Source organism: Rhinoderma darwinii, chromosome 7, assembly GCF_050947455.1.
Source record: "Rhinoderma darwinii isolate aRhiDar2 chromosome 7, aRhiDar2.hap1, whole genome shotgun sequence".
Classification (NCBI taxonomy): domain Eukaryota; kingdom Metazoa; phylum Chordata; class Amphibia; order Anura; family Rhinodermatidae; genus Rhinoderma; species Rhinoderma darwinii.
Window position 1 is genome coordinate 140,848,616 of NC_134693.1, and position 15,936 is coordinate 140,864,551.

At 38.1% G+C, this 15,936-nt stretch overlaps 1 protein-coding gene across 1 annotated transcript in view; it reads right to left on the minus strand.

Moving 5' to 3' along the window:
- Positions 1-15,936, minus strand: part of GRM7 (glutamate metabotropic receptor 7) — a 377,064-nt gene that overhangs the window by 187,013 nt on the left and 174,115 nt on the right. The window contains exons 3-4 of the mRNA XM_075831870.1: positions 3,213-3,351; positions 1,512-1,666 (exon numbers count right to left, since the gene is read on the minus strand). Coding sequence (XP_075687985.1) covers positions 1,512-1,666; positions 3,213-3,351 — 294 coding nt within the window. The remainder of the gene's footprint in view (positions 1-1,511; positions 1,667-3,212; positions 3,352-15,936) is intronic.

Here is a 15,936-nt window from a genome sequence, read left to right on the forward strand (position 1 = left end):
GATGTTGTTTTCCCTCCTCGACACCTTTTTGATGCCCCGCGAGCCAATCACCCACCCACTTATTTGCCAACAATGCAGTTCTTCTGGAGAGCGGGGTCCTGCGCAAGTTCTCACCACCACGTAGCAAAGGAATTGGGACCGGCAAGGTCTGGGCTACCTCTCTCCATGGGCGCCGTAGCAGCCGCATGGTCTTCCTCTATGGTATGGGAACCCTTGTCTATGGGCTCGTTCTGTACCTCTATGTGATCTCTGAATTCATGGAGTCCTTGAGGAAAAGTAAAATTGTGGCTTGTTCCGTCGGATACCCTACTACAGAAATATTCTCCCCATGCGGCGAAACACGTGGCGCCTACGGCTCTATAATACAGAACTGTAGGGACGGCGCATGGAGTCCAACAGAATCCTCTAAATTGTAGTTCACCCCAACTCTAAGGCTGGGTTCACACGAGCATGTTACGTCCGTAATGTCCGTAATGGCCGCAAGTCCCGGACCGAACACAGTGCAGGGAGCCGGGCTCCTAGCATCATAGTTATGTACGACGCTAGGAGTCCCTGCCTCGCTGCAGGACAACTGTTCGGGACTGTAATCATGTTTTCAGTACGGGACAGTAGTTCCACGGAGAGGCAGGGACTCCTAGCATCGTACATAACTATGATGCTAGGAGCTCGGCTCCCTGCACGGTGTTCGGTCCGGGACTTGCGGCCGAAATACGTTCCGTCCATTACGGACATAACATGCTCGTGTGAATCCAGCCTAACGATGATGACCCTATTAGAAAACCTCCAGGACGGTCTCACTCTCCTTGGCAAAGATCACGTTCTTATAGTCCGTCTACTGCATCTTCCTCTAGATTAACCCAGCGCAGATCTTCATGGAAATCTGATATTTGAGATATGAGATTTTATGTTCACAAAAAACTGCCTAATCTGCTTTTTTCCCCTCTCAGAACTCTGAATATATTTCAGAACGTCCTTGGGGCGGTGAGAGGAGAGCGCTCGCTGTTGTCGCGGTTGTTGTGACCTCGTTCTCTTCCCTTTCGACTTTTGATATTTCCATCATGCAGTTGCCACCAAGAAACACCCACCAATTAGACGGCTGGAATTAATTATGAAAGCGAGGGGAGGAAGGTTCGTGCCCTTCGGGAGCGCCAGAAAAACTACTTAAATGAGAAAATTAATTTGGCAGTCCAGACGTTTCAGGCCATTGTCCCCATTTCACTTGGCCGTTTGTCATATTCCGCTCAGATATCTGTGTTTCGCAGCACCCGGTATTTCCAGATATATTGCTCTCTCCACGCCGCTCGCCTAATGAAATGAACTTTGAATTTTGCTCCAAAGTAGAACAAGTCTCCATAGAAACCGCTACACTGCAGCTCATTGTCGGTTTCTTCATTTGTCGATGCTGCGTGATGTTCTCGCCGTGGCTCAGCGGCGCCTTCATTATGTGAGAACTGCCTGTCCCCAACAAACCTCTCACATGAAAGAACGGACAAGACGTCCTGACTCCTTACCTTCAATGGTGGCTCGCTTAGGCAGGATGGTAATGGCACCTTCGGCGACTTCTTCCAGATGACTTATTGGGCCAAATTTGGACCCCCAGCTGTCCGACCCCACCCAGATGAAGTGTCCCACTTTATCGGCTCTCTTTACTGCAGCCAAAACCTGTCTGGGGGAAGATGAACAAGCCATGTAACAGCCTTAATAATGACAGACAGCACAATGGTCACTTAGGTTATGCCATAAATATTTGATCGGTGAGGGTCTGACCACCGAGACCCCAACAGTCACTAAATCGAAGGCACTATCGGTGGCCATCAGCTGTGCTTGGCTTCACTTGGGAGACACCAGATCAGCCCGATGACTATAATGGACTATCTTAGTTTCCCACCGGGTGAAGCCAAAATCGGGCAATATCAGTAAAAGGGGCATAGTGCCATAGTGAGCTCTGCAGACTCTTCGTTATACCAACCAGTGGAGCCAATCCATCAGATTTCGGATCTACTGCACTAATCTTATTTCCAGGGACATGTACTCAGTGAAGAAGTCAATAATCTGCTACATGTTTCAGGTTCACCACTGTGCTCTTCCATCTACATGGGATGGAAGAGGAAAATACTCCCCCATTGCCTAATGGCCTCTAGGGTTCCTGGTGGAATGAGCCAAGTGGAGCCCACTAATGGCACAGTGCTTGCCTACAGCCGTTGCCACTTTGTTGTAGTGATTGGTGGTGGTCACAGTGATCAGACCCCCGCGGGTGAGACATCCCCTTTGCGATACAATACTGCACTAATGACATCACAAATCCTAGTTGTCTCCTACTCCAAACCAGCAGGGGCAAGTAACCCCATTGCAAAACTTGGTCTTGAGACCGACTGCACCATGACCCGCTCCATCAACGAGTAAGTTTATGAAAATGATTGTGGTCTCCACCTTGTCCCTGTGTCCTCTCCTCCATTCCTTCCATTGCTCCTTCGACTCTCCCCATCATCCACATGTTACCTCACCTTTGGGTGGAGATGGATTCCCTTAGCTCGGGCTCTATAACAATTGCTGTGTCTGCCACCCAGGTAGTTACACTGATGTCTCCACCAATCATATCTCGGATATAGAAGAACTTTCTCTCAGCGCAGAATCTCAACATCTGTCATTTAATTTCTTTCAATTCATTATTAATTGACGATCATTTGCAGAGTAGGTTTAGTTCTGCAGGACAATTGTCCATTTGCCAAATGTCTATGTCTCGTCTATGAGCAGGAAGGATAAGAAGAAGAGCGGGATCACGCTACTGCCTGCTCGTCGTGTCTAATAGCTGAAGCCGATGTGAACGAAGCCCTCGACAAGCGCTGCTGCGTCCTCGTAGACCTGAACATGGCGATCGTGCCGCTTATCATGGATTATCAGACATTTTACAAGCTGCTTGCGATACTGGGAAGATACAAAGCGAATGTGCAATGTCGGAGCGTAGCAGATGAAAGGTACAGAACACCAAAGAGACGGAATAGACGGCAAACAAAATAGCTGCTAATTGCACCTGTCTGTAGATTACTAATGATCCTCATGTTTCCAGCAGATGGAATTGATTTAATGATTCAGAAGGTTTCACAAGTTTTCGCTTTGTCTGAAATGTCAGATATTAATTTTCCATAGAACACGACAAGATACTGAAAAGGATACAATGTAACCCCGTCAATTCCATCCAATCTGTCCATTACCTGATATCATTGTCATCAACGGCAAAGACAACCACGGCCCGCGCCTGAGGCGTCTCCAGCAGCTGCTTCACCAACTTATCATAATCACTGGGTTTTCGGTCATTTGGTATTTTCAAGGACTGGGCGATACAAAGTCCTCCTGTAATAAATAATGAAGCCGAATAGTTAGAAAGTTTTATAAAAATGAAAACAAAATGACTATATATTATATTAGCTATACAGAGCAATTCCAGTACACAATATGAAAACACTCCTGCCAGCTATATTCTTGTATATAGGAGCAATATTATAGTAGTTATATTCTTGTATATAGGGGTAATATTATAGTAGTTATATTCTTGTATATAGGGGGCAGTATTATAGTAGTTATATTCTTGTATATAGGAGGCAGTATTATAGTAGTTATATTCTTGTACATAGGAGCAGTATTATAGTAGTTATATTCTTGTATATAGGAGCAGTATTATAGTAGTTATATTCTTGTATATAGGAGCAGTATTATAGTAGTTATATTCTTGTATATAGGGGGCAGTATTATAGTAGTTATATTCTTGTATATAGGGGGCAGTATTATAGTAGGTATATTCTTCTATATAGGGGCAGTATTATAGTAGATATATTCTTGTATATAGGACCAGTATTATAGTAGCTATATTCTTGTATATAGGGGCAGTATTATAGTAGTTATATTCTTGTATATAGGGGGTAGTATTATAGTAGTTATATTCTTGTATATAGGGGGCAGTATTATAGTAGTTATATTCTTGTATATAGGGAGCAGTATTATACTAGTTATATTCTTGTATATAGGGGGCAGTATTATAGTAGATATATTCTTGTATATAGGACCAGTATTATAGTAGCTATATTCTTGTATATAGGGGCAGTATTATAGTAGGTATATTCTTGTATATAGGGGCAGTATTATAGTAGTTATATTCTTGTATATAGGGGGCAGTATTATAGTAGTTATATTCTTGTATATAGGAGCAGTATTATAGTAGTTATATTCTTGTATATAGGAGCAGTATTATAGTAGTTATATTCTTGTATATAGGGGTAATATTATAGTAGTTATATTCTTGTATATAGGGGGCAGTATTATAGTTATATTCTTGTATATAGGGGGCAGTATTATAGTAGTTATATTCTTGTACATAGGAGCAGTATTATAGTAGTTATATTCTTGTATATAGGAGCAGTATTATAGTAGTTATATTCTTGTATATAGGAGCAGTATTATAGTAGTTATATTCTTGTATATAGGGGGCAGTATTATAGTAGTTATATTCTTGTATATAGGGGGCAGTATTATAGTAGGTATATTCTTCTATATAGGGGCAGTATTATAGTAGATATATTCTTGTATATAGGACCAGTATTATAGTAGCTATATTCTTTTATATAGGGGCAGTATTATAGTAGTTATATTCTTGTATATAGGGGGTAGTATTATAGTAGTTATATTCTTGTATATAGGGGGCAGTATTATAGTAGTTATATTCTTGTATATAGGGAGCAGTATTATACTAGTTATATTCTTGTATATAGGGGGCAGTATTATAGTAGATATATTCTTGTATATAGGAGCAGTATTATAGTAGTTATATTCTTGTATATAGGGAGCAGTATTATAGTAGTTATATTCTTGTATATAGGGGCAGTATTACAGTAGTTATATTCTTGTATATAGGAGCAGTATTATAGTAGTTATATTATTGTATATAGGGGACAGTATTATAGTAGTTATATTCTTGTATATAGGGAGCAGTATTATACTAGTTATATTCTTGTATATAGGGGGCAGTATTATAGTAGATATATTCTTGTATATAGGACCAGTATTATAGTAGCTATATTCTTGTATATAGGGGCAGTATTATAGTAGTTATATTCTTGTATATAGGGGGCAGTAGTATAGTAATTATATTCTTGTATATAGGTTTGCAGTATTATAGTAGTTATATTCTTGTATATAGGGGCAGTATTATAGTAGTTATATTCTTGTATATAGGAGCAGTATTATAGCAGTTATATTCTTGTATATAGGGTGCAGTATTATAGTAGTTATATTCTTGTATATAGGGGGCAGTATTATAGTAGTTATATTCTTGTATATAGGGGCAGTATTATAGTAGTTATATTCTTGTATATAGGAGCAGTATTATAGTAGTTCTATTCTTGTATATAGGATCAGTATTATAGTAGTTATATTCTTGTATATAGGGGGCAGTATTATAGTAGGTATATTCTTGTATATAGGAGGCAGTATTATAGTAGTTATATTCTTGTATATAGGGGGCAGTATTATAGTAGTTATATTCTTGTATATAGGGGGCATTATTACGGTAGTTATATTCTTGCATATAGGAGGTAGTATTATAGTAGTTATAGTCTTGTATATAGGGGGCAGTATTATAGTAGTTATATTCTTGTATATAGGAGCAGTATTACAGTAGTTATATTCTTGTATATAGGGGGCAGTATTACGGTAGTTATATTCTTGTATATAGAAGGCAGTATTATAGTAGTTATATTCTTCTATATAGGAGGCAGTATTACAGTAGTTATATTCTTGTATATAGGGGACAGTATTATAGTAGTTATATTCTTGTATATAGGGGGCAGTATTATAGTAGTTATATTCTTGTATATAGGGGGCAGTATTATAGTAGTTATATTCTTGTATATAGGAGCAGTATTACAGTAGTTATATTCTTGTATATAGGGGGCAGTATTACGGTAGTTATATTCTTGTATATAGAAGGCAGTATTATAGTAGTTATATTCTTCTATATAGGAGGCAGTATTACAGTAGTTATATTCTTGTATATAGGGGACAGTATTATAGTAGTTATATTCTTGTATATAGGGGGCAGTATTATAGTAGTTATATTCTTGTATATAGGGGACAGTATTATAGTAGTTATATTCTTGTATATAGGGGGCAGTATTATAGTAGTTATATTCTTGTATATAGGGGCAGTATTATAGTAGTTATATTCTTGTATATAGGGGCAGTATTATAGTAGTTATATTCTTGTATATAGGGGGCAGTATTATAGTAGTTATATTCTTGTATATAGGGGGCAGTATTATAGTAGTTATATTCTTGTATATAGGAGCAGTATTATAGTAGTTATATAGGGGCAGTATTATAGTAGTTATATTCTTGTATATAGGAGGCAGTATTATAGTAGTTACATTCTTGTATATAGGGGGCATTATTACGGTAGTTATATTCTTGTATATAGGAGGCAGTATTATAGTAGTTATATTCTTGTATATAGGGGCAGTATTATAGTAGTTATATTCTTGTATATAGGAGGCAGTATTATAGTAGTTATAGTCTTGTATATAGGAGCAGTATTATAGTAGTTATATTCTTGTATATAGGGGGCAGTATTACGGTAGTTATATTCTTGTATATAGGAGGCAGTATAAGGGCGGGTTCACACATGGCGGAATTCCACTTAAATTCCGCTGCGGACACTCCGCAGCGTTAATCCGCAGCGGAGCCGTTTCTCCATTGACTTTCACTTTAAATTAGCAGTGTTCGTTTACACGATGCGTACAATTCCGCTGCGGAGCATAGGCTGCGGAGCGGAATTTGGTGTCCGCAGCATGCTCTGTCTGTTGCGGAGCAGTGGCGGACTCATGGCGGAATTTCTCCATTGACTTCAATGGAGATTCAAAGTTCCGCAATGAAGTCCGCAGCTGTCATGTACATGTCATGTGTGCTGCGGATACGTCTTGCTTTTTTAACTTGACATTTCTTCATTCTGGCTGGACCTATGTATTTCTAGGTCTACAGCCAGACTGAGGAAGTCAATGGGGCTCCCGTAATGACGGGAGCGTTGCTAGGAGACGTCTGTAAATAGTCACTGTCCAGGGTGCTGAAAGAGTTAAGCGATCGGCAGTAACTGTTTCTGCACCCGGGACAGTGACTACCGATCCCAATATACATGTATCTGTAAAAAAACATATAAGTTCATACTTACCGAGAACTCCCTGCGTCTGTCTCCAGTCCGGCCTCCCAGGATGACGTTTCAGTGTAAGTGACGGCTGCAGCCAATCACAGGCAAAGCACAGGCTGCAGCGGTCACATGGACTGGCGCGTCATCCAGGGAGGTCGGGCTGGATGCCGAAAGAGGGACGCGTCACCAAGACAACGGCCGGTAAGTATGAAAATCGTTTCCTTTCACTAGGGAAAGTGCTGTCCCTTCTCTCTATCCTGCACTGATAGGGAGAAGGGAAGCACTTTTCCCGCAGTCTGCAGCAGCTAGTCCGCATCAATGTACTGCACATTTTGTGCAGATCCGCTGCAGAATCTGCAACGCAGATTCTGTGCGGCATCGATGCGGACAGTTGCGGAGGAATTCCGCCATGTGTGGTCATGCCCTTATAGTAGTTATATTCTTGTATATAGGGGCAGTATTATAGTAGTTATATTCTTGTATAGAGGGGGCAGTATTATAGTAGTTATATTCTTGTATATAGGGGCAGTATTATAGTAGTTATATTCTTGTATATAGTGGCAGTATAAGGGCATGACCACACATGGCGGAATTCCTCCGCAACTGTCCGCATCGATGCCGCACAGAATCTGCGTTGCAGATTCTGCAGCGGATCTGCACAAAATGTGCAGTACATTGATGCGGACTAGCTGCTGCAGACTGCGGGAAAAGTGCTTCCCTTCTCCCTATCAGTGCAGGATAGAGAGAAGGGACAGCACTTTCCCTAGTGAAAGGAAACGATTTTCATACTTACCGGCCGTTGTCTTGGTGACGCGTCCCTCTTTCGGCATCCAGCCCGACCTCCCTGGATGACGCGCCAGTCCATGTGACCGCTGCAGCCTGTGCTTTGCCTGTGATTGGCTGCAGCCGTCACTTACACTGAAACGTCATCCTGGGAGGCCGGACTGGAGACAGACGCAGGGAGTTCTCGGTAAGTATGAACTTATATGTTTTTTTACAGATACATGTATATTGAGATCGGTAGTCACTGTCCCGGGTGCAGAAACAGTTACTGCCGATCGCTTAACTCTTTCAGCACCCTGGACAGTGACTATTTACAGACGTCTCCTAGCAACGCTCCCGTCATTACGGGAGCCCCATTGACTTCCTCAGTCTGGCTGTAGACCTAGAAATACATAGGTCCAGCCAGAATGAAGAAATGTCAAGTTAAAAAAGCAAGACGTATCCGCAGCACACATGACATGTGCATGACAGCTGCGGACTTCATTGCGGAACTTTGAATCTCCATTGAAGTCAATGGAGAAATTCCGCCATGAGTCCGCCACTGCTCCGCAACAGACAGAGCATGCTGCGGACACCAAATTCCGCTCCGCAGCGGAATTGTACGCATCGTGTAAACGAACACTGCTAATTTAAAGTGAAAGTCAATGGAGAAACGGCTCCGCTGCGGATTAACGCTGCGGAGTGTCCGCAGCGGAATTTAAGTGGAATTCCGCCATGTGTGAACCCGCCCTTATAGTAGTTATATTCTTGTATATAGGGGCAGTATTATAGTAGTTATATTCTTGTATATAGGGGCAGTATTATAGTAGTTATATTCTTGTATATAGGGGGCAGTATTATAGTAGTTATATTCTTGTATATAGGGGCAGTATTATAGTAGTTATATTCTTGTATATAGGGGCAGTATTATAGTAGTTATATTCTGGTATATAGGGGCAGTATTATAGTAGTTATATTCTTGTATATAGGGGCAGTATTATAGTAGTTATATTCTTGTGTATAGAGGCAGTATTATAGTTGTTATATTCTTGTATACAGGGGGCAGTATTATAGTAGTTATATTCTTGCATATAGGGGCAGTATTATAGTAGTTATATTCTTGTATATAGGGGCCATATTATAGTGGTTATATTCTTGTATATAGGGGCAGTATTATAGTAGTTATATTCTTGTATATAGGGGCAGTATTATAGTAGATATATTCTTGTATATAGGGGCAGTATTATAGTAGTTATATTCTTGTATATAGGGGCAGTATTATAGTATTATATTCTTGTATATAGGAGCAGTATTATAGTAGTTATATTCCTGTATATAGCGGGCAGTATTATAGTAGTTATATTCTTGTATATAGGAGGCAGTATTATAGTAGTTATATTCTTGTATATAGGGGCAGTATTATGGTAGTTATATTCTTGTATATAGGGGCAGTATTACAGTAGTTATATTCTTGTATATAGGAGGCAGTATTAGGCTGGGTTCACACGTGGCGGAATTTCACTTAAATTCCGCTGCGGACACTCCGCAGCGTTAATCCGCAGCGGAGCCGTTTGTCCATTGATTTACACTTTAATTTAGCAGTGTTCGTTTAGACGAGGCGTAAAATTCCGCTGCGGAGCATAGGCTGCGGAGCGGAATTTGGTGTCCGCAGCATGCTCTGTCTGTTGCGGAGCAGTGGCGGACTCATGGCGGAATTTCTCCATTGACTTCAATGGAGATTCTAATTTCCGCAATGAAGTCCGCAGCTGTCATGCACATGTTATGTGTGCTGCGGATCCGTCTTGCTTTTTTAACTTGACATTTCTTCATTCTGGCTGGACCTATGTATTTCTAGGTCTACAGCCAGACTGAGGAAGTCAATGGGGCTCCCGTAATGACGGGAGCGTTGCTAGGAGACGTCAGTAAATAGTCACTGTCCAGGGTGCTGAAAGAGTTAAGCGATCGGCAGTAACTGTTTCTGCACCCGGGACAGTGACTACCGATCCCAATATACATGTATCTGTAAAAAAAAATGAAGTTCATACTTACCGAGAACTCCCTGCTTCTGTCTCCAGTCCGGCCTCCCAGGATGACGTTTCAGTCTAAGTGACGGCTACAGCCAATCACAGGCTAATAACAGGCTGCAGCGGTCACATGGACTGCCGCGTCATCCAGGGAGATCGGGCTGGATGCCGAAAGAGGGACGCGTCACCAAGACAACGGGCGGTAAGTATGAATTTCTTTGACTTTCACAAGGGAAAGTGCTGTCCCTTCTCTCTATCCTGCACTGAATAGGGAGAAGGGAAGTACTTTTACCGCAGTCCGCAGCAGCTAGTCCGCATCAATTTACTGCACATTTTGTGCAGATCCGCAGCAGAATCTGCAACGCAGATTCTGTGCGGCATTGATGCGGACAGTTGCGGAGGAAATCCGCCACGTGTGGTCATGCCCTTATAGTAGTTATATTCTTGTATATAGGGGCAGTATTATGGTAGTTATATTCTTGTATATAGGAGCAGTATTATAGTAGTTATATTCTTGTATATAGGGGGCAGTATTATAGTAGTTATATTCTTGTATATAGGGGGCAGTATTATAGTAGTTATATTCTTGTATATAGGAGCAGTATTATAGTAGTTATATTCTTGTATATAGGGGCAGTATTATAGTAGTTATATTCTTGTATATAGGAGCAGTATTATAGTAGTTATATTCTTGTATATAGGAGCAGTATTATAGTAGTTATATTCTTGTATATAGGGGGCAGTATTATAGTAGTTATATTCTTGTATATAGGGGGCAGTATTATAGTAGTTATATTCTTGTATATAGGAGCAGTATTATAGTAGTTATATTCTTGTATATAGGGGCCGTATTATAGTGGTTATATTCTTGTATATAGGGGCAGTATTATAGTAGTTATATTCTTGTATATAGGGGCAGTATTATAGTAGTTATATTCTTGTATATAGGGGCAGTATTATAGTAGATATATTCTTGTATATAGGAGGCAGTATTATAGTAGTTATATTCTTGTATATAGGAGCAGTATTATAGTAGTTATATTCTTGTATATAGGAGGCAGTATTATAGTAGTTATATTCTTGTATATAGGGGCAGTATTATAGTAGTTATATTCTTGTATATAGGGGCAGTATTATAGTAGTTATATTCTTGTATATAGGGGCAGTATTATAGTAGTTATATTCTTGTATATAGGGGCAGTATTATAGTAGTTATATTCTTGTATATAGGAGCAGTATTATAGTAGTTATATTCTTGTATATAGCAGCAGTATTATAGTAGTTATATTCTTGTATATAGGGGAGCAGTATTATAGTAGTTCTATTCTTGTATATAGGAGCAGTATTATAGTAGTTATATTCTTGTATATAGGAGGCAGTATTATAGTAGTTATATTCTTGTATATAGGGGCAGTATTATAGTAGTTATATTCTTGTATATAGGGGCAGTATTATAGTAGTTATATTCTTGTATATAGGGGCAGTATTATAGTAGTTATATTCTTGTATATAGAGGCAGTATTATAGTAGTTATATTCTTGTATATAGGAGCAGTATTATAGTAGTTATATTCTTGTATATAGAGGCAGTATTATAGTAGTTATATTCTTGTATATAGGAGCAGTATTATAGTAGTTATATTCTTGTATATAGAGGCAGTATTATAGTAGTTATATTCTTGTATATAGGAGCAGTATTATAGTAGTTATATTCTTGTATATAGGGGCAGTATTATAGTAGTTATATTCCTGTATATAGGAGCAGTATTATAGTAGTTATATTCTTGTATATAGGGGCAGTATTATAGTAGTTATATTCTTGTATATAGGGGGCAGTATTATAGTAGTTATATTCTTGTCTATAGGGGCAGTATTATAGTAGTTATATTCTTGTATATAGGAGCAGTATTATAGTAGTTATATTCTTGTATATAGGGGGCAGTATTATAGTAGTTATATTCTTGTATATAGGAGCAGTATTATAGTAGTTATATTCTTGTATATAGGGGGCAGTATTATAGTAGTTATATTCTTGTATATAGGGGCAGTATTATAGTAATTATATTCTTGTATATATGGGCAGTATTATAGTAGTTATATTCCTGTATATAGGGGCAGTATTATAGTAGTTATATTCTTGTATATATGGGCAGTAATATAGTATTTATATTCTTGTATATAGGGGGTAGTATTATAGTAGTTATATTCTTGTATATAGGGGGCAGTATTATAGTAGTTATATTCTTGTATATAGGAGCAGTATTATAGTAGTTATATTCTTGTATATAGGGGCAGTATTATAGTAGTTATATTCTTGTATATAGGAGCAGTATTATAGTAGTTATATTCTTGTATATAGGGGGTAGTATTATAGTAGTTATATTCTTGTATATAGGGGCAGTATTATAGTAGTTATATTCTTGTATATAGGGGGTAGTATTAAAGTAGTTATATTCTTGTATATAGGAGGCAGTATTATAGTAGTTATATTCTTGTATATAGGAGGCAGTATTATAGTAGTTAGATTCTTGTATATAGGGAGCAGTATTATAGTAGATATATTCTTGTATATAGGGGCAGTATTATAGTAGTTAGATTCTTGTATATAGGGAGCAGTATTATAGTAGATATATTCTTGTATATAGGGGCAGTATTATAGTAGTTATATTCTTGTATATAGGAGCAGTATTATAGTAGTTATATTCTTGTATATAGGGGGTAGTATTATAGTAGTTATATTCTTGTATATAGGGGGCAGTATTATAGTAGTTATATTCTTGTATATAGGGGCAGTATTATAGTAGTTATATTCTTGTATATAGGGCAGTATTATAGTAGTTATATTCTTGTATATAGGGGGTAGTATTATAGTAGTTATATTCTTGTATATAGGGGGCAGTATTATAGTAGTTATATTCTTGTATATAGGGGGCAGTATTATAGTGGTTATATTCTTGTATATAGGGGGCAGTATTATAGTAGTTATATTCTTGTATATAGGGGGCAGTATTATAGTAGTTATATTCTTGTATATAGGGGCAGTATTATAGTAGTTATATTCTTGTATATAGGGCAGTATTATAGTAGTTATATTCTTGTATATAGGGAGCAGTATTATAGTAGTTATATTCTTGTATATAGGAGGCAGTATTATAGTATAGTAGTTATATTCTTGTATATAGGAGTAGTATTATAGTAGTTATATTCTTGTATATAGGGGCAGTATTATAGTAGTTAGATTCTTGTATATAGGGAGCAGTATTATAGTAGATATATTCTTGTATATAGGGGGCAGTATTATAGTAGTTATATTCTTGTATATAGGAGGCAGTATTATAGTAGTTATATTCTTGTATATAGTGGCAGTATTATAGTAGTTATATTCTTGTATATAGGGGGCAGTATTATAGTAGTTATATTCTTGTATATAGGAGCAGTATTATAGTAGTTATATTCTTGTATATAGGAGCAGTATTATAGTAGTTATATTCTTGTATATAGGGGGCAGTATTATAGTAGTTATATTCTTGTATATAGGAGCAGTATTATAGTAGTTATATTCTTGTATATAGAGGCAGTATTATGGTAGTTATATTCTTGTATATAGGGAGCAGTATTATAGTAGTTATATTCTTGTATATAGGGGGCAGTATTATAGTAGTTATATTCTTGTATATAGGAGCAGTATTATAGTAGTTATATTCTTGTATATAGGAGCAGTATTATAGTAGTTATATTCTTGTATATAGGGCAGTATTATAGTAGTTATATTCTTGTATATAGGAGGCAGTATTATAGTAGTTATATTCTTGTATATAGGGGGCAGTATTATAGTAGTTATATTCTTGTATATAGGGCAGTATTATAGTAGTTATATTCTTGTATATAGGAGTAGTATTATAGTAGTTATATTCTTGTATATAGGGGCAGTATTATAGTAGTTATATTCTTGTATATTGGGGCTGTATTATAGTATTTATATTCTTGCACATATTAGAGCATAGTTTTTTCATGTACGGCCTCCTTTTGCTTAAATGAAGATTTTTTTTCATTAAACGGGACCAGAAAGTGTCTCTACCTTCTCTTTTAATGAACATATATATTATATCGGTGTCTATAACGGAGGTAAAATATGTTTGTGTGGCACTTACTATTCTCTTCAAAATATAACGTTTTATTAACTCACATTAAAATCCCAGGAGGGCCGATGGAGAGTTTAATGCAATGTAATTAAAGTTTATGATGTGTCATTTGCGGTCTTGTTTTGTGTCCCCTCACCTTACAGACCTGCTTACCACGGACTTCCAGCATTCTGTATGATGGGAATTCTTATACGCAACTAACAAAAAAAAAAGTCTGTAAACGGCTTTATTAACAATAGGACCCAATTTGATTGGATGCCACTGGTTTATAACAGCCAAGAGCCACATTATTGCTTCTAGAAGATTGACCCAAATCAATGTTACATTGTGGCTGGAATCTATGGAACCTCATGGAATATCTCCTTCACCTTACCCTCTATCAAGGATCATTCAAGTCTAGGAAAGCGTGTAGGGGGTCACATACTTTTAGACCAGGTATAGAAAAAGATTTCCGACCCCTTTTAATTTGCCCTGCTAGGTAATACACAGCTAGTAGAGGGGGCCTTCTGTTTAGGACCCTCTTTATTATCTAGAGCCAAGAACCACATCGAGTGTTGCATTCTGGGAGACCGCGTGTCTGTTTTAGCCAATAGACACCCACTGGTTTCAGTAAGTGACCTGCAATTTTTCATTTTCCCATCACCATGGAAGATGATCAATATCCATTAAAACAGCTGATCACTAGAACTGTCAGAAGTGAGCCCCCTGCTGGTCTTGGTGACAAACTGCATTATTCAAGGCGTTGATTAAACTGGACAATTCCTTTAATTAAGGTGCGGAGCAAAGTGTCAATCTCTGGATATTCTATGTAGCATTCTATGGTCTTATCCCCGGCCCCATCACAGACGTCGTTCATTACATTCCCAATCTAATAATTCACAGCTACATTAATTCACCAGCTGGATTTGCTTAGTTGCGTCTCTCGTCCAACCTAATTGGATTATTAATTAAGTGAAATAGAGAAATTATTTTTTCCCACTTATTTGGCTGAAAAGATCCTCTTGACGAAGCTTTTTTTTAGTTGAGTTGGATTGCATCAAGGGGAAGTTATGAAAGCCCATCTACGTTTAATTACGAGAGCTGAGGTCTATTGAATTGATTAGGGAAATGTGCGGCGTTCAAATCACATCAGTACAATTTTATTTTAAGTCCGAACCGATTCTACATAATAACGGAGGGCGACAACATGAAGCATCCACAGTCTTGTTCAGACAGAGCCTCCTGGTGCAGCTTTCAATGCAGTTAAAAAAAAAAAAAATTAGAATAATCTGCTGAACGATCCCGAACAAATCAATCTTGGTCTGAGTCTTCCAAAAGTTCATGATCTTGAGAGTTCCCCAAATTTTGAACATGGCCTTAAAGGGATATTTCCATCTTCAACATTTATGATATATCCACTAGACACGTGAAATACCCAATGGGTGGGGGTCCTCTCTAATACCCTTACATATTGGTTGAATGGGGATCCTCTGCCCCTCTCGGCTCTTTCCATAGGAAGAAACCGCTCCAATCCAGCGCTGGATCATAAAGGAGTTTTTCTGTTTAATGTAAATGAAGCTTCATCATTGTATAGTGACCAGTTCTGCACATTTCCAATATAGGTTTTAATTCCTCACCTTTAAGATCTCAGCTTCCGGTCATTGAATGGAATCATTACGGTTTACATCCAGAGGATGAAACCCAGTCTTGAATCAAAACTAACCAACATATTTGCTTACAAGAGAAAACATTGACTGCACCATGGACCTGTGCTAGTAGACAAGTATGTTCCTATTCCCTGACAGCAAGCTGAGGAATTGAAACACAAAGTATATTGGAAA